Genomic DNA, 19,689 nt, shown 5'->3' with positions numbered 1-19,689 from the left:
CCAAAATATCAGCTCGAAATATCTTGGAGCTGGAGCTGCGAGCACACTGAAGACATTCAATTTGAGTTTTTTTATTATTTAAGATTAAACACATGTCTATAAATCATTTTATTTTATCTTACAAACTCCAAATCCTACTTGGATCACGAATCTAGAGCCGTGTCACACATGTCATATGTGATATTTTGAAAACTCTAGAGCTAATCTTATAAATCATGACCAAACAATTTGCATAAAAATTAACCATTCCTATCGAATTGCAATTCTTCAACATCCAAGTGGAATTAGTGATTTTCTTTTCTCCTGGGTGATTGTGAAAAGACTCATGTTAAAATATTTTTTTAATAAATATGTTCTGCATTTATTAACAAGAGAAAAATCATGTTAGAATATTTTCCTAATAGAAATGTTGGCAAGAGAATCGCTATGGAAATAATGTTTTTTACTCCAAATAAGTGTCACTGGGCTGTTTAGGCTAAATTATATTACTCATCGTTATCTTGCAACCAAATATCTGTTAATATTTTGTAATTTTACTAGACATGCGCTCGTGCATTCCCACGAGAACAGAAAAAATATTCAATTCAACTGAAATAGCATGTAAAAACATAGTATTTTGTGACAAAACTACAGTGATATTTGGTAATGCGAGGATCCAATCTACAAGTGCTATTATTCGGGCCATGGCTCTTCGCGTTGAATGCTGGTCTATTTATAGCTTGGTCGCTTGTTTACAGCTAAGGTGCTACAGTGGGCCCTCACGTTCACGTCAAGATTCTCTCAATTCGATAAAGTTGCACAGTTTTCACGTGATGTTTGGCCTAACCTCAATAATAGCTGACAGGAATCTTGCAGTTGCTCGGATGGCGCAGTATTTGTGGACAAGCATCTTTGTTGTGTCTATTGAAGCATCTTTAAAGAGTTGGGTGCGTACTTTTGGTTGGCGGGCCTCCGTGCCTGCGCCTATCCTTGTGCTCGGGCACTAGGATCTGCTTGAGGGATCAACTTTTTCTTCTTTGACCATTGGACCGATTATCTTAATTGCTTCAATGCTCGGGAGCTACTCCTACGGAGTGTGTTTTGCGATACTCTCCATATCCTTCGCTTCAATTTGTTGGATGCCCGACTTCCATCAACTCAGCACTCGTCTTCGCTCTGCGCGTTGGCTCTGCATTCGCTTGGATTTCTTCTTTTTTAAGCACTGCGCAACCTCTCCGTCACCATGACGCCATCACAGCTTCAGCCGACTTCATTTCAAGCTTCGTTGTGATGACCTCACGTTCTTGTTCGCCTACACATCGCTCAGGGCTTGAGGGATATGGGTACCCCATGGGTCCCTACCAACCAGGATACTAACCGGACCTGACAAGTGGGCTCGTCTGACCAGGGCGTGCGGGCTAAGGACATGAAGTTACTTGGAGTACAAGACAAGGCAACTAGAGAGTTCAAATCTCCCTGTGTATCGTGAACACGTATTGCAGCCCGACTAACTAGCGAGTAGATTAGATTCAAACCGAATTGTAACCCTAGGTTGTCAGCCTATATAAGGCAACCTAGGGCACCCTCTGAGGGTATCCTCAATCCCAACTTTTCCACGCACCATCGCAAAGCAATACAATCTAGCATACAGAACGTAGGGTATTATTCTCTAGAGACCCGAACCTGTCTAAACCTGTCAAACGTTTGAGGGTGGAACCCGCTTAATTTGTGATAGGATTTGGGAGAACACATTTTGGAGAGATTAGCTGGTTGGTCCATGAACTCAAGGATGTGTGCTTGATTTTTTTTTTCAGCTGAACACTGTATGCACGTGGTAATTAAAGAATCCTTAGTTACTGTAAAACTAAATAATAGTAATATTTTTTCCAAACCCTCAGTACATGGTGTCAACCGTCAACGCAACACTCGATCTTGGAGACAAAATCAAGTGTTGTACCTAGAGCAGACCTTCCTGACCTCTCCGGCGTCTCCCTCGAGCACGCCGACGTTGCTGAGCTTTTCCATGGCCTCGGCGAACCTCTGCAGGAACGCGTCGTTGCTGGCGGCGTAGTACGCGACGTGGTGCGCGGTGGCGTGGTGCGTGGCGGCCTCCTGGTCGACCTGCAGCAGCGTCCTGTTGACCATGAGCTGCGCGTAGTAGTTGTTGTCGACGGCGAACGGCGTGTCCGGGTCGAGGAACGTGGCGGGGTCGGTGTCGAGCGGCAGGTCGGCGGCGCCGCAGGCGTCAAGCATTTCGCAGCGGACCTGCTCATCCATGGTGCCGTCGGGCTGGGTGAGGCGGTAGCGGAAGGAGCCGCAGTGCGCGCCGCCGACGGTGTGGCCGCCGCCGAGGAGCACGACGGCCTCCTCGGCGGAGAACCCCCTGGCGGCGAAGTAGGCGAGCACGTCGTCGAGCCTGGCGAAGGGCGCAGGGAGGTCGACCTCCCACGGATTGGACTGCGTGCCGTCGCGCCGCCCCAGCGCGACGCCGTAGCGGGCGCCGCCGAGGAGGGACACCGCGTCCCGGGCCATGAGCGCGAGCGCGTCGGCGCAGGAGACGGCGCCCGGGCAGGCAGCCTCGAGCGCGCGCTTGACGGCGTCGACGGCGGGGAAGCCGCGGAGGGTGTGGTTGGGGATGGCGGCGCGCTCGGAGGAGTAGCGCGGCGTGGGGGAGATGAGGACGGAGGCGTCGCAGCCGCGGACGAAGCAGTCGTGGAAGAGGAGGCGGATGAGGGCCGGCGCCAGGGTCGGGTCGTTGTAGTGCAGCCGCGACATGGCGTTCGAAACTATCGCCTCCGCGTCCGGGCACGTCGCCGCGTAGTACCCCGCGTCCAGAGCGTTGCTGGTTGCCGCCGCCATTGCCAGCACCAGCAGCAGCAGCAGGCGGAGGAGGCCCGGCAGATCGTCGACTAGCCGGAACCGATGAAGATGGCCCATAGATTCTACTAGCAAGCTGCACAGTGATGTATAGCTATGTAGATCGTGAACTATATATGATCGCCATTGCTATATATGCAAGCGACGCAGTAAGTAATAAATGACAATTTGGCTGTAATTCAGATGGATTAGTTGTGATTGAGCTGGCTTACGCGCAATCTCATTTAATTACTACACCACTTCTGCTACTTACTCTGGCCACTTACAGTGGTCACCGACCTGAGCAGAGATCTGCATGCATGCATCACAGCGTGTGAACGTTCTTTTGACTTTGGCAGCAGTATATGAGTAGTATCTAGGGCAGGTAGGCAAACGACGACCCCCGGCATGGATGTATGTTCTGCAGGTTCAGGTGTTGATTCCAAAAGATTAAATTACACTCTCTCCGGTCTCCAGTAGACAATGATGCTTGTTGATGTTTCAATCGTCTTCATACAGAATTTTACCATTCCTGCTCACCAAAGTACAGAGATCAAGAAGCTAGTTGACTTTTCCCGCACTAGTTCTGATGAACTTGTCGGTTGACCTGGTTCTTCTTTACCTGTAAATTACTCAGTTCAGGTCTTTTATATTCTTGATTGATTGAGTTGAGCTCGCCGGCCTGTCTGAAAATTTTAGTCTGAACTAGGAACCGCAACCAGATTTCTTGAATGTGTGCAAACCAAATTTCCTACCTGCACTCTGCATTCTCCAAAGTTTTGAGATCGATGCTTACCTGCATTCTTTTTTGGTTTCTGTAGAAGTCTCTGTTGATCAAACATGGATGTGACGGTGGTGTGAGTGTTCATTTGGGAGCATATCCTACTGGTACAGATAAGTAACTGACCCGCCAGACTGTCTGACTGACAAAAGGCGGTAAAAATGTTGAAAACTTCATCAGTGCAATCAATTCTTATCCTTTCGGTAAAGCGGTAATGACAGTTTGGTGTAAAATCGATAGCTCAGGACTCAAAACAAGATTCTAGCCAAATTTAGAATTTATGGCAAACAGATGGCGATCACAGCACATCAACATTGGTGCCTAGGTTCATGGGGACCCACGATTGAAAACTTAGAATAACAACACAGTGTGATAAACCAAACTAAAACTTTTTTTCCCCCAGTAATTACAATTTGCATGAAGCACACACCACAACCCCACTTGCGTGCGCTGCATTCACACGAACGTGCATCTTATTCCTTACATACTTATGCATAGATGTGGAAACATGCATACTTGTATACTAAATATATATGAACTCAACTCGGTTTAAGTTCTTGTAATGGAACCTATTTATTTGGGTTCAAATCACTAACTTAGTACGGATTCTCATATTTTTGACTAATTATTATTTTTTAGTTGTATGACATACTCATTGATAATATTCTTGACTATACTCATCTTATATATATATATATATATATAAAAGTTAAGGGGTGTTTGGGAACACACTTCTAAACACTTTAGTACCTGTCACATCGGATGTTTGATACTAATTAGGAGTATTAAATATAGTCTAATTACAAAACTAATTACACAGATGGAGTCTAATTCGCGAGACGAATCTATTAAGCCTAATTAGTCCATGATTTGATAATGTGGTGCTACAATAAACATTTGCTAATGATGTATTAATTAGGCTTAATAGATTCATCTCGTAAATTAGTATAGGAGTTCTGCAGTTAGTATTATAATTAATTCATGTTTAGTCTTTTTATTAGCATCCGAACATCCGATATGACCCTCTTAAAAAAACCCTTAGACCCCGTTTGGATCCCTTCATTTTGATGGAATTGGAATCTACTTAATGGAGTAGGCTAATTTATGTTGGAATGTGGCATTCCACAACTTTCCAAAATTTAGATATAAGCCTATCTTAAATTCATGAGGTGGGAGATGGAAATTGATTCTATGGATTATGGTTATTAGAATGGAATTCAATTCTTATAGCACGCTCTTGGACTCGCTTATCTATAGTAGAAGTGTAGCATATGAGTATCTCTCCCATATCACCAACTATAATATACAACTATATTCCACATATAATTATATTAGCTTAATTAATTTGTGTCTAAATTATGATTATTGGAATGGAATTCAATTCCAATGATCCAAACGGGACCTTATTCTTATTCCGTAACCAAACTATCCAACCGTCCGATCGTGATCCGGCCCACATCTATTCCCTGTTCCTTCCGCGTCCCGCGAGCCAAGCGCGGTTAGGAGCGAGCCGGCGAGCCGCGAGTAACCAGTCTAACCGGAGCGTGAGTAAACGAGCCGAGTTTTTTTTTTCTCTCCGGCCTTTTCTCCACCGAATCTTATCTTCCCATCCTGCGCGTCATCAGCGCTGTGCCTCCGTCCCAATCTTATCCGCCGCCGCCGCCACCGTCATCCGCTCGAGCTCTCCCTCCGCGCCGTGCTCCGCCTGTCGCCCCCCTCCACGCCCGGCGGCTGCTCCTCTTCGGCGTCCGGGGCGGGCTACCTCGACGACGACGCGGACGACGAGGAGACCACCCTCGCCTTTCCGCGTCCGCCCCTGGCTCCTCTGGCGCCGCCGCGGCTCCAGGCGGTTCCGCGCCGGGGACCGCCTCGTCGACCTGGCGTGGGACCTCTCGCACGCGCGGTTCGCGGTCCTCGGGATTCTTCGCCGCCGTCGTCGACGGCGAGATGGTCCTCGCGGCCGGCGACCTGCCCGACGCGGCCTACCGTAGGACCCGGGCCCGGCGCCCGTCCGGCCCGCGCCAGGTCCTCCTCTCTCTCGACCCGATCATTATTCACCTAATTTTCAGTTGCTGTCTCCCTGGCTAAAGCTACAAGCGAGATAAAGGCTGCTGATATTCGTGTGCTTTGTGTGAAGCGGCTTGTTTACTGGACTAGGTTCTTCATCATTCTCACTGCCTTCTCAAATGCTCAGATTGATGCTATCAGGTACCAATGGAGTTTTCTCTTGCTGAACGTCACGAGTATTTAACAACTTGCTCATGCGACTTTTACTGAATAAGAACTTGAAAAATGCATTATTTGCACAACTTTGGTTGACATGGAATTGTGCTTGTACCTTGTAGCTCCAAGATGAGAGATATTGGTGATAAGCAGTTTAGCAAAGTTGCATCACCAAATTCTTGGACTTTACTGGACTTTGGTAAGTCTCTGCTTTCCTGACACGTTTATCCTATATTAGCTTTACTAATTTCATATTGCCGACTTGTACTGCAAGATCTAATTATTTGTTTTGAAAGAAAAAGAAAGATTTTAACTGCTTTATGAATTGGATACAGAGTAGCTCCCGGACTTTGTGGAATTGCAAAACAGCTCCTATTTTATCACTCAATCCCATGACATGTTTTTTTTGTTAGTTTTCAGACAAAGGTTTAGTAATGGGTATATTATGTTGTCATAACTCAGATTTCAATCTAAGAAAACATGCTCATGTCATGTCCTTGCTTCTAAATTTAAAAAGATTGCAAACATCAGCTTGGAGTGCACCACAAAATTGTAGGTAAGATAATTGATATCATGCATTGCGTTCAGACAATATGATGTTCAGCTAATTTCTGGCATTTGCAGGGTCATGTTAACTATTTAATATGGACACTTATTATAAACAAAATAATTTCAAAATAACTTTGTGGTAAATATATGAAGCTATTATGGTAAATACCGTTGTGGTATTATTGACGCTACTGGTAAATATTTTGTGGTAAATCGGTGACGCGTTTTTGGTAAACACAATGTGGTAAACCGATGATAGTATTCTAGTAAATACTGAGGTAAATCGTAGACATTATTCTAGTAAATACTTTGAGGTAAATGGATGACCCTATTTTGGTAAATACTTTGTGGTAATTTGTTTCATCTTGTAGTACTTGGTTCATCGGACCCGCTTGATGATAAATTGTGGTTATTCCCATCAAAATTGTTCAGGGTACATCCCTCTCATTAATATATAGTAAATGGTACCTCCAAACAGCATACGCCTAATTGTGAGTTACGGTTGCAGATAGGCACTGGAGCAGAGTGACAGGGAGACAAACTCATAAGACACAGGCACAGGAGCAGATTTATTAGGCAAATGAGCTTGTGATCTATAGCAGCAGCAAAGAGGTACCTGCCAGTTTCCATGCCCATGCTCGAGATGATTTTGTTAGGTTGGTAAAAAATCGACTTGTACGGCCATTATTCTTGTTTTCCTTCTTTTATCCAAAGCTGTAGTATAGTAAATTTGGTTATATAACTGAACTACGAAGCACTAGTAGTATAGGGTGAACATTTGGTGAGTTTTGTGCAAAATGATTTCTTGTTTCCATCTCTTAATCAGGTAGTATATCACATATATATGTGTTCACGGATATGTTATCTAGTCTTGCTCCTGCAGTAATCTGTAATCATGTGGGACAAGATGCACTGAAGTGTTGATTCCCCCCCCTAGCCTAGCAGTTCTGTAGTTGCACTATGCTCTGAACCTTTACAACCCAACACTTTTTCTGAAAGCAATGTTTTTTGTTCTCAGACACCAATTCAATTATGCTGACTTTTGTATCACTGTCATTATTTGTGCCCTGGCACCTGTGGTAAATCACCTGCCACAGTTTTGTCACTAGACTTTTAATTATGGTAAATACCCATTGACCTTGTGCCTTGTTGTGGTAAATCACTTCATAAATATCGTCAATAGACAGTTGAATTATGTCAAATTGTACCATTTTGCTTCGCTAAATTGTGTCTTCAAACCTTACTAATTCCGGTTGTTGGATTCTGTCCATATGCGCACGAATTCCAGTATTACTAATTCCGGTAAATTGGTCATCTTGTTCAGTAACTTGACAGCGCCGTTTTGGTAAATGCCTGTGTAGTAAATTAATATTCCAATCTGGTAATTTGATGCTACCATTGTGGTAACCTATCATATGAGTTCTGGTACTTTATTGAAGGCATTGTAGTATATTGGATTCTAGTTAATTGAGCCTCATTTTATAGTAACGTACTAACTTAATCACGGCACATTGATAATGCTTTTGTCATCTTATTGTGCCTTTCCATAGAGCAAAACCAAATTTGTACACTGCCCATAGTAACTTGATAACGCCATTGTGGTAATTATCTGAAATTGAATACAAACTTATCGTAAATCATATATAAGGGACACAGATTCTAGTAATCATTTACATAAGATTATCATAATCATTTACATAAGATTAATTTGTTGTTAATAAGGTCTCACTCTTTCAAAGTAACATTTTCTATTTTTTTATCCTTGCAGATTGAAAATTGATTTTTTCAGCGGTTCTGTTATAAAAAGGAGCTTGCTATGCCAACATGAGAAAAAAGATATCACCAGAGCTACCAATAACGGTGAAAGATATAGTAAATGGTCGTTTCATGTAACTATATGAGCATATTGTGAAAGTATTTGCTCCAAAATGTGAATCTCCATCATACTGAATGCTATAGTACTGGTACAATATCGCTCTCCAAGAACTTTCCTCTTGAGATAACAAAGGGCTACTTTTTTAATTTGTTTTTACGATGACAAAGTACTACTATACTTATAAATACTGATGTTCAGCTGTTTCTTTTTTTCCATATATGCTACTCTCTCAACTATACATACCTGAAAGAACTGACAACCATGGCCTTCTGACTTGTGTTGCAGATGAGATTGAACCAAACATTGCTAGTCCTGAGGTACTCTTCACTATGGTAACTACATCATACCATTTACTAATTTATTCACACATTCTTGATTAAAATTTAATCATACATAATTCTTGTAAGTTTACAGACATTCATTGACCCTTCTCATTGGTAAATACATGATATAATTACTACTCTTTGTGAGGTACCATGATTTTTGAATGATGTGGTCGATTTACTACCAAATACATTGGATTTGTGGTTGATTTACTACTAAATTCGTGAAATGGCGGAATTTGGTCAATGTTATAGTAAATTCATAGGTTTATGTTAATTCCTTATTAGGAAGTGTGTTTCTCGTGAATCATTGTCAGTAATTTACGTTCAATTTTGTTGTGTTACTATACATGTAGTTCATTGGTGCTCGTGACCTTATTTCCTTCTATTATACTTGTCAGTTTTCAATTACTATAGCAACAACACTAAAAAATTCTCCATTCTGGTCACCACATTATGTGCTTCATGCGCTGAGTTGTATGCTGCCAAAAATCAGGCAACTGTGCACTGTCATAAATATGGGTTTTTGCTGTCTTCTTCAGATACCAGCAGACAGTTTAAGATCTTGATGGACAAACTCCCACATTGGCATACATTTTTATCTCAAATTGTTTGTTAATACATTGTCCCAATTTAATTCAGTATTTTGCTTTGTGTTTATTCGCATCAGGTACCTCCATGCCAATGCTGGCAAAGCCAACCTCGTGCCTGGATCTACTTGAGCTCAGAGGCATCAACTACTAGGAAGTGACACTGCCCACATGGAGCTATTGAATGTTTCCATTTTCTGATCCATAGGGTTAGTCTCACCAGTTTACCAAATAAGGTCCTGCTGGACATATATGTGGCACACATGCCTCCATCTTGATCTTCATTGCTGATGATTACAGTCAAAAGAAATACTGACGCATAGTGCCTTCATTGCCATATTTTTCCATGTGTTCTGTTCCCAGGATCAGTGTATATTGCTGTCTTTAGCCATGCCAATATCTTATATAGACGTTTGAATTTACGCTATTCTTTTTTTTGGAAAATCCAAAATAGATGCTCAGCTGGCTTTTTTCCGTTGATTACGCTTCATTATTGCGCATTTACCTCCTCCCAATCCAGCGGCTCCAAGCCTGGATGCCCAGCTGGCTCGGTGGGTGGGCTTGCCCTCTAGCCAATCCTAGGCTGCCAGGTGGTTTGGCTATAGAATAACTATTCCACACACACACACACACTACTCATCAGTTTACAAATACATACATATAGTAAGGTGTACACCTATTACGTACGGTCAGCAACAACAGAGTGATCACTGCACGTCCCGTATATATCCCTCGCGTACCAGAGATTTTCCATCTCGCATTTGCATTGCTTGCCCTGGATGGATTCTTCCGATCCGTCGTTTCGTACGTGTTGCTGGGGAGACTGTTCCTTTCGTGGACTATGTGGTGCCCTAGCAATTTTTTCCATTCCCATATATATAATTTCATCCTTCCTCATGAGCACGAAAGATATTATAAATCTCCCAGAAGTTCAACGATATCGACTGACTACGATCTGATGATGGCGGGGCGCTTCTTCATCCGGATGTCGAGATCGTCAAGAAGCTTCCGTCGACGGTCACCTACCCCTCCGCTTCTGCTGCCACTTGTAGTCCTGCTTCCGAAGGTGGTGGCATTAGAAGAACCCTCATCAGCAACCTGAGTCAAAGGTCACGTCAAGCCCCTTGGACCGTGTCACAAAGGACGAAAGAGGAGAACTAGACCTCAGACCGGTGAGAAAAAGGCCGCGGTGTTTGCTCAAAGATGAGTGGTGTTGTTGAGAATGGAGTAGGCACCTGAGTTGACTGAAGTTGACTGGAGAACTGACCCTGCCGAAGCTACTCAAGGAAGGACTGCTCTTGCTGGTCACACTGTGCCTCCAACTGTGGAAGTTAGAACATCCCTATCTGAAGAAGTGCCATCCACGACAACTTTAAGTTCGTGGAGTAAGCAGCCAAGACACTGCATAGAAAGAAGAAACCCACCCTGCTGTTGAAATTGGACATTTCCAAAGCATTTGACTCGGTTGGCTGGCCTTTCCTGCTTCAGGTATAGCAATCAATGGGTTTTGGGACAAGACGGCGAGACTGGGTTTCTGTGCTGATCTCCACAGCTACCATGAGGGTCATTCTCAATGGCACACCAGGTCCTCCAGTCCATAATGCCAGAGGCTTAAGGCAAGGAGATCCCTTATCTCCCATGCTCTTCATTTTGTTGATGGAGATCCTAAACTGGCTACTGAAGATGGCAGTTGAGCTTGTCAGCCCCTGCAGATCGTGCAATTCTTCATCAGTGTTCACTGAATGCAGACGATGTCATTTTATTTGTGTCACCAAAGCTGCAGGATATGATCACAATTAGGGAGATTTTGCAATTCTTCGGAGATGCCTCAGGACTGCATACTAACATACACAAGAGCCTCATCGCACCCATAGATTGCTCAGAACAATTGCTCAATTCAATCAGTAACATCATCCCTGCCCGAGCTACTGAATTCCCCATTCAATACTTGGGCTTGCCTTTGACTGTGGGACGCTTGAAGAAAACACATCTTCAGTGTTCCCACCTGGAAGGTTAAGGTGGTGAACAGTATCTAGTGTCAGAATATGAGTGTGAAATCGAGATGAACAGAGCTGGGAGACTAACCATGGTAAGGTGGTCATGAGCTGCAGAGTGAGCTTCTCCAATCTCCCTCAAGATCCTGAATGGGTATTTCAAGAAATTGATAGAAGACGACGTGGGTTCCTTTGGTCAGGGAAGCATAAAGCACTGGTGGGGGCACTGCATGGTTAACTGGCCGACGGCTTGTAGGCCAACTAAATTTGGTGGCCTGGGAATACCTAACCTTCACATTGCATCGTTTGCACTCCGGCTATGATGGCTTTGGTTGCGCAAAACGGATGCCGAAAGACCATGGAAACTACTACCTGTGTAGTTCAGAAAAGACACCATACTCTATCAGATGTTTCAGGCGTCAATCCAAGTTCAGTTAGGGGACGACAACCTCACCTTGTTTTGGATCGACCACTGGTTAGCACAATCATCACCATGCCTTCTTGCACCCGATCTCTGCAACCTCGTCACGCCACGGATCAAGAAGACGAGGACAGTAGCTCAAGCCCTGCGTGAAAAACAGTGGATTAGAGATATTGCCGGACGAGCTACAGTAACCGCAATTTCTCAATATGTCCAACTTTGGCATGTCCTATCAGGCGTGCAGCTCCTCATTGGTGTTGAAGATAGGGTCTCTTGGAGATGGGAAGCATCGGGCATATACTCCACCAAATCGGCATACAGATTATTCTTCCATGGCACTACAAAATTCGTGGTGGCGAAGTTCATCGGAAGGCCTGGGCGCCTCTCAAGGTTCTTTTCATGTGGCTGGCTATCAAAGACAGATTGTGGACAGCGGCAAGGAGAAATTGGCGTGGATTACAGGACAGTGTCCAATGCGCGCTATGCCAGCAGGATATTGAAACAGCAGCCCATCTGCTTGTTACCTGTTCTTGTACCTGGTAGATGTGGCACTCAATTGCCAGCATGTTGCACCTTCAGACTGTCATTGCTACGGTAGACCAAACACTGATAGACTGCTGGATCATCAGACGACGGGGGTTTGATTCAGCAAGGAGGAAAGGAATTGATTCAATATTCATGCTGATCGCATGGAAAATTTGGAAAGAAAGGAATGATTGCGTTTATCAAAGGGGAACTGAGAAGAATCCTGGGCACCTGACATGGGAGATCCTGGATGAGGCCTCCCTATGGTGTGCAGCTGGTGCAAGGTTTCTCGCTACCCTCCCATGGCCGCGTTCGGGAGCAACACTAGCAGCGAGTTAGATTTCGCCGGTTAAGCATTTCAGATAGCGATCCATGTTGCCCGATCATGAGTTGTTGTTTACTACAGTGTAGATTTTTATTGTAAAAGAAACCGTGTGCATGCGCCCGGAAAGGTCCGGCATCATTACTTTTCTTCTTAATATAATGATACATAGCTCTCCTGTGTATTCTCGAAAAAATTTCGTAAGCAAGCTCAGAATTACATGAAAATTACTTGCCTATTTTCTCAGTTGTGATCTGATTCATTGGCATCAACATTGAATGAAGATTCAGGTGGATGAACTCCTTTCCTTAACACACAAGAATTGTGGCGCAGCATGTCACAGTGAAATCTGTTGCAATTTTGCATTGAAAAGAAAATTCAGGTGTCACAAAAAACGGCTGAAACACAAAGTGTCGCAGAATTTTTAATATGTAAATTTCCTATCATGATTTTTATAAAATCAAGATAGCATTCTGTCACATTACATTCAAGAAACATGACTGCAGACATACATTATTACTCATTACACTGTCAGATGTCAGCAATCATGAATCTGTATTTCAACCTATCACCAATTCATTCAGGTATATAAAGGGTTACAAGGAAGCAGTCCATGGATCACCTTGCCCTTTTCCTATAGCTGCCAATATTGACCACGCTTCCACCGCCCACGCCCGTCACTGCTATCGCCACCGCACAAAATTGGGAGATATGAATGGAGAGGAGAGGTGAATGGGGTTTCTGTATTACAGTAATGCCATTTACAATCTTTCCTATAATACCCATATACCAACTATACTACTCACGTATATTATCTACACCATACGAGAAGTTTTGAGTAGTATACAATTAATCTTAACCGTTGGATGTTTTTATACTAGTCCTTTTCCAACACTAGTATAGCCTAGTATAATGCATCGTAAACACTAGTATAGCCTAGTATAATGCACCGTAAAAGAGCTCTTATGAAAATGTTACCAAACACATCATCTGCACTAGAAGAGAGTCGGAGGGAATAACAACGTTTCTCTTTGGTGCCGCATCGACGATTTGCCAATCTACTTTGCCTAGCTGGACAAAAGCCCATTCATCTTTATTCTTCCTCCAACCCCAAGCAAAGACCTGTGCTTTCCATGTGGAGGTCCTGAGATGGCCTAGATCCATGGAGCTCTGTTTTCTTCCTCTATAGGGAAAGCAACGCATATGTTCTTTTCTGAAATCCACACCCACAGCTACTACCCGAAGCCCGAGCAACTAACCAATAGAAGAGTTCATTGCACACCAGCAAATTGCCTGCCTTGTCGGTTAATTTTCTGTACTTCTCCCTCAACAAATTTTCACCTGGAGAGAGTTTCTTGGGTTTTCTCCAAACAGAACACCTTGCAGCTACCTTGCCAAATCCCAAGAGGTACGTTTTTATTATCAATTGCTAGATGCACCTTTAGTCTAATCTCTCAAGAATAGCTACACTGATTAACATATGTGTTCTTGTATGGCTAGAATTTTTATTCGGTGTTAGTGGAGGTTCATCTGGAGGTGCAGAGATGGGTTAGATTTCTGGAGCTTCTTTCGTTAATTTCGGGGTCCTTCCTACACAGACAAATTCACCATGCCTCGACTGGAGGTACCTCCTTTTCCTTGTACTATGTCAGCGATATGTGAAAATGCTCAAATGTACGAGTCTAGAATGTTGGTGCTATACTTAAATAAAATAGGAAAACCGGTTACAAATTTTTTATTTTAACCGGAAGAATTTCCCATCGACATGGCTGCCCACGGAGTTAGGATCCATTGACAGGATAACTGAAATTCATGAAGTATATCGTTAGCTGTAGAAATCATCAGGGCATGTACACACTATATGCAAACAAATTTTATATTACCAAAACCGAGATGCTCCGCATTGTCACCAATTATTTGCAAGGCACAATCTCCATAGGAAGGGCCATCAATTTGTTATTCCCGCGAAATGCTATGCTATAGTTGCGTGTGTTTCTCTTCTCTGCACGGCTATTTAGTGTTGTTAGAAATTAGCCCTTCGCAGCAACGAGCCGCCTACTAATTTCCACCAACGGAAGATCTATCGAGAGTGACATCAACTGATAAATCGTGTCATGCAGCTTGGTGTGTACAGAGTCGAGGATGCGGTTGAAAGAATAATCCCTTTGTTGGAGGATACTGGAACAACCATCTACTTTGACGGATGGGATGGACTGGCTGCTTCTGCTGTGCTCAGAGCTATAGCAGAGGACCCTCCACCATCTCTGAAGAAGAAATTTGACAAGATCCTCCACATTGATTGCTCGATGTGGAAGAGCCGAAGGGCACTCCAGAGGGCGATCGCTGATGAACTCAACCTTACTCAGAGGGTAATGGCGGCTTTCAACAGGCAAGATGAGGAGGATGATTTCAGCGGAGTAGATGAAGGTTCTAGAGCTGAGATTGGAGAAGTTTGGTGGCTGATAACTGAATCCCTGTTACGATGCAGATACTTAGTTGTCTTTCACAATGGAAGCAATGATACGGTGGACTTGGCTAGTTGTGGTATTCCACGACCTGAATTCCTTGGTTCTAAGATACTGTGGACTTTCAGAGGAAGGCTTCGGCTCAACCCGCAAGTAAAAGACAAGGTGGACAGTTCACATTTGATTATTTATCAGACTCTTTACTGGAGCTTCAACGATGACACTGCTAAACTAATATTGGATGAGGCTACAGAAATTGTCAAGTCCATACAGCATAAGCAGAGCATCACCCCAACAATAGCTGCCAAGTGTATCTCCTACATATTGTGGTTGATTAATCAAAAGGGGTGGAATAATTGTACCATGGACTACAATTGGACTACCCACGCTTCCAACTATTGGGTTTGTGATGGAATTATCGAAGAAGGTCAGTCTGATGACTCCTGGGAGCTCTCTACCGCTCTCCATCAACAGATACGATTAGAGGACTGCTCATATCAAACAGTCAAGTTCCGTGGTCATGAATACAGGGAACATTGGAAGTCTGTCATCGAAGATCCATCTAACATTGAAGAAGGGACATCATCCTATTTCCTTAGTGCCAAAAACGGATTATCATTGCCACGTAAAATGTTTCAACAGTCGTATAGACTTCGTGTACTGAAACTGTCTGGATGCAATTTCAGCTTCTATTCCCCTCCATTCTGCTGTTGCCATAGCCTAAGATTCCTTGGATTAGACAAATGCAAAGATCAACCGCAGGAAGAAGAGGACAAGCAAAGGAGACCAACAATGAAATATCTCCATAGCCTATGGGTGCTAGATGTTAGGAACATGGATTGGGAATTGGATCTATTGCAAGACTCGATAGAGCAGATGGCTGTAAACATCAGAGAGATTCATGTAAAGAATGGAAGGATTTGGCGCAGCAACCTTGCATGGGGACAACTGCAGAACCTTCGCAAGCTTCGAGTAATCAAGCCTACAAGCTCTTGGGAGACAGGTTTAGAAAATGAATTTATGGATATGTTGAAGCTGGAAATCCTTGACCTATCTGGAAACAATGCCATCCAAGTTTTGCCGAGCTTGTGTGGGGCAACTGGATTGAAAACTCTCATCCTAGATGGTTGTGCGGAGTTGGATCATGTTGGTCCAGGACTACCTCCATCACTTGAGTCATTCAGTTTCGATGCCGGAGCAGGGGATGATGGTCGCAATACAGCTAAAATATCACGTATCACCTTGGCCGGTTGTCCAAAACTGGTCGAGTTCAGATTGCTTGGATCCCTCTCAAAGCTTGAGGAGCTGGACCTCTCTGGCACACCGGTGAAAATTCTAGACCTGAAAAAGGAGATCCAAGTTCAAAATCTTCAACGAATCTTCCTGATAGGATGCAAGCAGCTCCGTTCAATTATTTGGCCAGAAAAAAGGATGGAACAACTGAGGTTAGTATGCATTGATACGCGACAGGAATTAGTGTTGACGGAAACATCACGTGATTCTCTTGTCTGCCCAGAGCAGGAAAAGTACTGCCATGCACGTGTTTCTGTCACAGACATGAGGTTCTTTCAGTCGTTGGTGGCAACAGATGGTGAAGTGTTTCGCTGGATCACTACCCCATTTAAGCTGAATCTCAACCTGTCGTGCACTAGCAATGATGATGGCATTTTTATTAGCAGGACTAAAAAACATGTTCGGTCGTCAAATCTACACAAGCCATTAATCTCCATGGCATGCCTCATCTACAATGACATCAGCATTGAAGAGATAGCTACTAATAAAGCTGATGGCAGTAGTGCGCTGCAGTTTGAGCCACAAGACCTCCATGTTGAGATCGGTCAGGGGGCAATCAACACTGAAGTGCTCAATCCACAAAGCACATCGGCCAAAGCTATAAGGTATATGATGGACAGGGTCATGTCGTTGCACGTGCACGACAGTTGTTCCATCACCACTATCATCCCTAAGCACATTGCATCAGCAACTGGCCAGGAAATTCATTACCCTGCTCTTAAGTGGTGCCGTGTGGAGAAATGCCCAAAGTTGGAAGTTGTCTTCCATACTAACTATGATGGCCATGACTGTTGGTTTGAGCAACTGGAGACCTTTTGGGCAGCTGATCTCTTGATGGCCCGTTCGATCTGGAGCAGAGGAAGGCCATATGGTGAGGCGGACTCTGTATCCTTCGCAAGACTGCGGGCCATACATCTGCACATGTGCCCCAGGCTCCAATTTGTCCTCCCGTTGTCATGGGGATATACCTTGTCCAGCCTGGAGACCATCCACATAGTCTGCTGCCGTGACCTCAAACAGGTCTTCCCAGTGGAGTCTGGCTTTTTGAAGCGAGTCGCTACCAGGCATCAAAACGGCATGCTGGAATTCCCAAAGCTCAAGCACTTGTACCTGCACGATCTCTCCTGCCTGCAACAGATATGCGAGGCAAAAATATTTGCTCCCGAGCTGGAGACTGTCCGCATCAGGGGCTGCTGGGGCTTGAGGCGCCTCCCGGCCATTGATCGCCATCGTCGAGACGGACGTCTTGTTGCTGTGGACTGCGAGAAGGATTGGTGGGACAACCTGGAGTGGGATGGGCTGGACGTCGGCCACCAGCCCTCCCTCTTTGCGCCATGCCACCCGGCGTACTACAAGAAGCGATTGCTGAGAACCACGGTTCTCCGGTGAACCGGCCTCACGTACTTGGCTGCTTGCTCGCCTGTCCAGGTACATGCACACGAGTTATTTCCTCTTCATTATTTTTTCTTTTTAGTTTCATTTCACGTTCCATTAATCACTTGTGTTATCAACTCATCCATAGATTTCGTAGGGGTTTGAGGAGAGACGATAGCGGCAAGCTCTGCTTTCTGTCGCGTGCTTACATCGCCACGAGGGTCCAACTGTTTGCTTAGCCAAGTCTTCGATGTGTTTCCTCAAGAATAAACAATTGGCGTCCGATGCTGCCGGTATCTGCCAAATTCAGTGTGTTAATATGCTTTTTTCTATGTTGATTTGTATGCGTCTCTGACAAACGTACCATATGTGTTTGGTCTTGCTTTGCTATGTGTGTGCGCTTTGAAATAAGAAGGCCTGATGGGACTGCGTTGTTTTGTGTGTCTATCAGTCCCTGGAACCCCATGGTGTGACGATGTTGATTTCAAGAAACATTTTTGAAACAAATTTGTAATCAATGAATTGTTGGGTGATTAATTATTTTATCTTATTTCAATTAATAAGGCCAATCTCAATGCACCGCTTCATTAGGTGTCGTGGGGGTGAAACTCCCCTTTCATCTGATGGAACTCCCCTCATCATGATCTTGCCAAGTCAGCAATTTTGCTGATGTGGCAACCAAATTTAATGCTCATGAAACTCATATAAAACTTCCATTAAAACTGATCTAAGATATGTGTTCATACGCCACAACTAGAGAACATTCTTACTACGATTGCTAGGATGACAAAATTGATCTGTCTGTTTTCGTGGTGAGTTATACGTCTTACCATCTAATTTTTGTGGCGTCGACGTTGCAGGCTTTGGGTGACGGCGAAATCCATACAGTTCCTACTTCCTTCCTGCTGAATAAGTAATGCTTGAGTAATAAATTTTTCACAGAATGGAGGTGGTTTGGTCATGGCGTGACTAAGGGGGTGTTTGGGAGATAGGGGCTAAACTTTAGCCCTGTCACATCGGATGTTCGGATACTAATTAGGAGGATTAAATATGAGCTAATTACAAAACTAATAGCAGAACCCTAGGCTAAATCACGAGACGAATCTATTGAGCCTAATTAATCCATCATTAGCGAATGGTTACTGTAGCACCACATTGTCAAATTATGGACTAATTAGGCTTAATAGATTCGTCTCGCGATTTAGCATAGAGGTTGTGTAATTAGTTTTGTAATTAGTCTAGATTTAATACTCCTAATTAGTGTCAAACATTCGATGTGACGGGGACTTAATTTAGTCCCCTCCTCCCAAACACCCCCTAAGCAGCAGGAGCAGGAGCAGACCATTCGACGCATGCAGGAAATATGAGAGAAGACAATGAATGGCACATTAACAATGTTTTTTCTATTTTTTTTTCTGACAGCATGCTAACAAGTTACTTCAGTTACCTGGGCGACAGATCTTTCCATCTCTTTATTTTTTGTTTTAGAAAAAGGTTCCTTCCATATGATTATTTCAAACAAAAGTTCATTCCATATGACTTGTTTTTTTAAAAGAAAAGTTCCTTGCGTCTTTGTTCTTTAGCTGCAGCCGGAAGAGAAGAGCAAAGAGCAATTTCATATGTTATTTTATAAAGCCTCGACAAGAGCTGTTACCTGAAGCTCACTGCACTACCAATGGACCCAAGAGCTCATTGGAAAACCTCAACGAACTTGCTTTGAGGGTTAATGTTCTGCAGTTATGCCTTAATTTCCTCTGGGGAAAAGATGTCTGAACACAATGCGCTTAGAAGGTGGGAATTTTATGTCATTCTTATAGTGACAAGTGGCATCCATGTTGCAGTTTGCATTTACAGCAGTTAATCTTCGTGTCGATCCTTCACAGAAAAGTGGTAATCTGGTCATGTCGTGCTTAGACAGGAGCAGAGCAGAGTAGTGTTCACGCAGGCATTAGATGAGGGAAAAAAAAGCAGAATGTGACCGATACATGAAGCATGAATAAAGAGAGTTATTCAAAATAAAAAGCTTCTTCAAATTAAAGATAATTTTCTTACCTAGATGACGATTCTTTCCATGTTTAAAGCGAAAAGGTTCCTTGCATATCAATACTTCAAACAAAA

The 19,689-nt window shown here is 43.7% G+C and overlaps 3 protein-coding genes across 14 annotated transcripts; 2 read left to right on the top strand and 1 right to left on the bottom strand.

Annotated features, from left to right (window-relative positions):
- Positions 1–1,923: 1,923 nt before the first annotated feature.
- LOC101763195 (peroxidase 44) lies at positions 1,924–2,838 on the bottom strand. The gene has a single exon (XM_004977634.1). It carries the CDS (start codon positions 2,836–2,838, stop codon positions 1,924–1,926), a length of 915 nt encoding a protein of 304 aa, XP_004977691.1.
- Positions 2,839–5,143: 2,305 nt separating this feature from the next.
- LOC101762787 (protein Iojap, chloroplastic) lies at positions 5,144–9,599 on the top strand. 11 transcript variants are annotated; one of them, XR_001393286.2, is made up of 8 exons: positions 5,162–5,641; positions 5,754–5,824; positions 5,962–6,038; positions 6,760–6,821; positions 6,897–7,000; positions 8,157–8,352; positions 8,550–8,596; positions 9,258–9,599. XR_001393286.2 is itself a non-coding variant. In XM_022828356.1 (5 exons), the coding sequence occupies exons 1-5, from the start codon at positions 5,564–5,566 to the stop codon at positions 6,915–6,917; spliced, it is 309 nt and encodes a 102-aa protein (XP_022684091.1). In that variant the 5' UTR covers positions 5,151–5,563; the 3' UTR covers positions 6,918–6,987. The 11 variants fall into 11 exon arrangements, 2 of the variants coding, with proteins under 2 accessions (XP_022684092.1, XP_022684091.1); XR_002678566.1 differs by having other exon boundaries at positions 5,144–5,641; positions 5,811–5,824; positions 6,901–7,044; positions 8,157–8,596; XR_002678564.1 differs by having other exon boundaries at positions 5,148–5,641; positions 6,901–7,000; positions 8,157–8,596.
- A 3,944-nt stretch (positions 9,600–13,543) lies between these two features.
- On the top strand, positions 13,544–18,111 carry LOC101776007. Of its 2 annotated transcripts, none has more exons than XM_004974923.3 (4): positions 13,544–13,847; positions 13,940–14,063; positions 14,560–17,625; positions 17,729–18,111. In XM_004974923.3, exons 2-3 carry the CDS (start codon positions 14,049–14,051, stop codon positions 17,584–17,586), a joined length of 3,042 nt encoding a protein of 1,013 aa, XP_004974980.1. In that variant the 5' UTR covers positions 13,544–13,847; positions 13,940–14,048; the 3' UTR covers positions 17,587–17,625; positions 17,729–18,111. The 2 variants fall into 2 exon arrangements, with proteins under 2 accessions (XP_004974980.1, XP_004974981.1); XM_004974924.3 differs by having other exon boundaries at positions 17,720–18,111.
- Positions 18,112–19,689: the final 1,578 nt, after the last annotated feature.

This window comes from Setaria italica, chromosome VII, assembly GCF_000263155.2.
Source record: "Setaria italica strain Yugu1 chromosome VII, Setaria_italica_v2.0, whole genome shotgun sequence".
NCBI classification, from domain to species: domain Eukaryota; kingdom Viridiplantae; phylum Streptophyta; class Magnoliopsida; order Poales; family Poaceae; genus Setaria; species Setaria italica.
The sequence above is the reverse complement of the archived record's forward strand: the minus strand, read 5'-3'. Positions and strand labels throughout refer to the sequence as shown.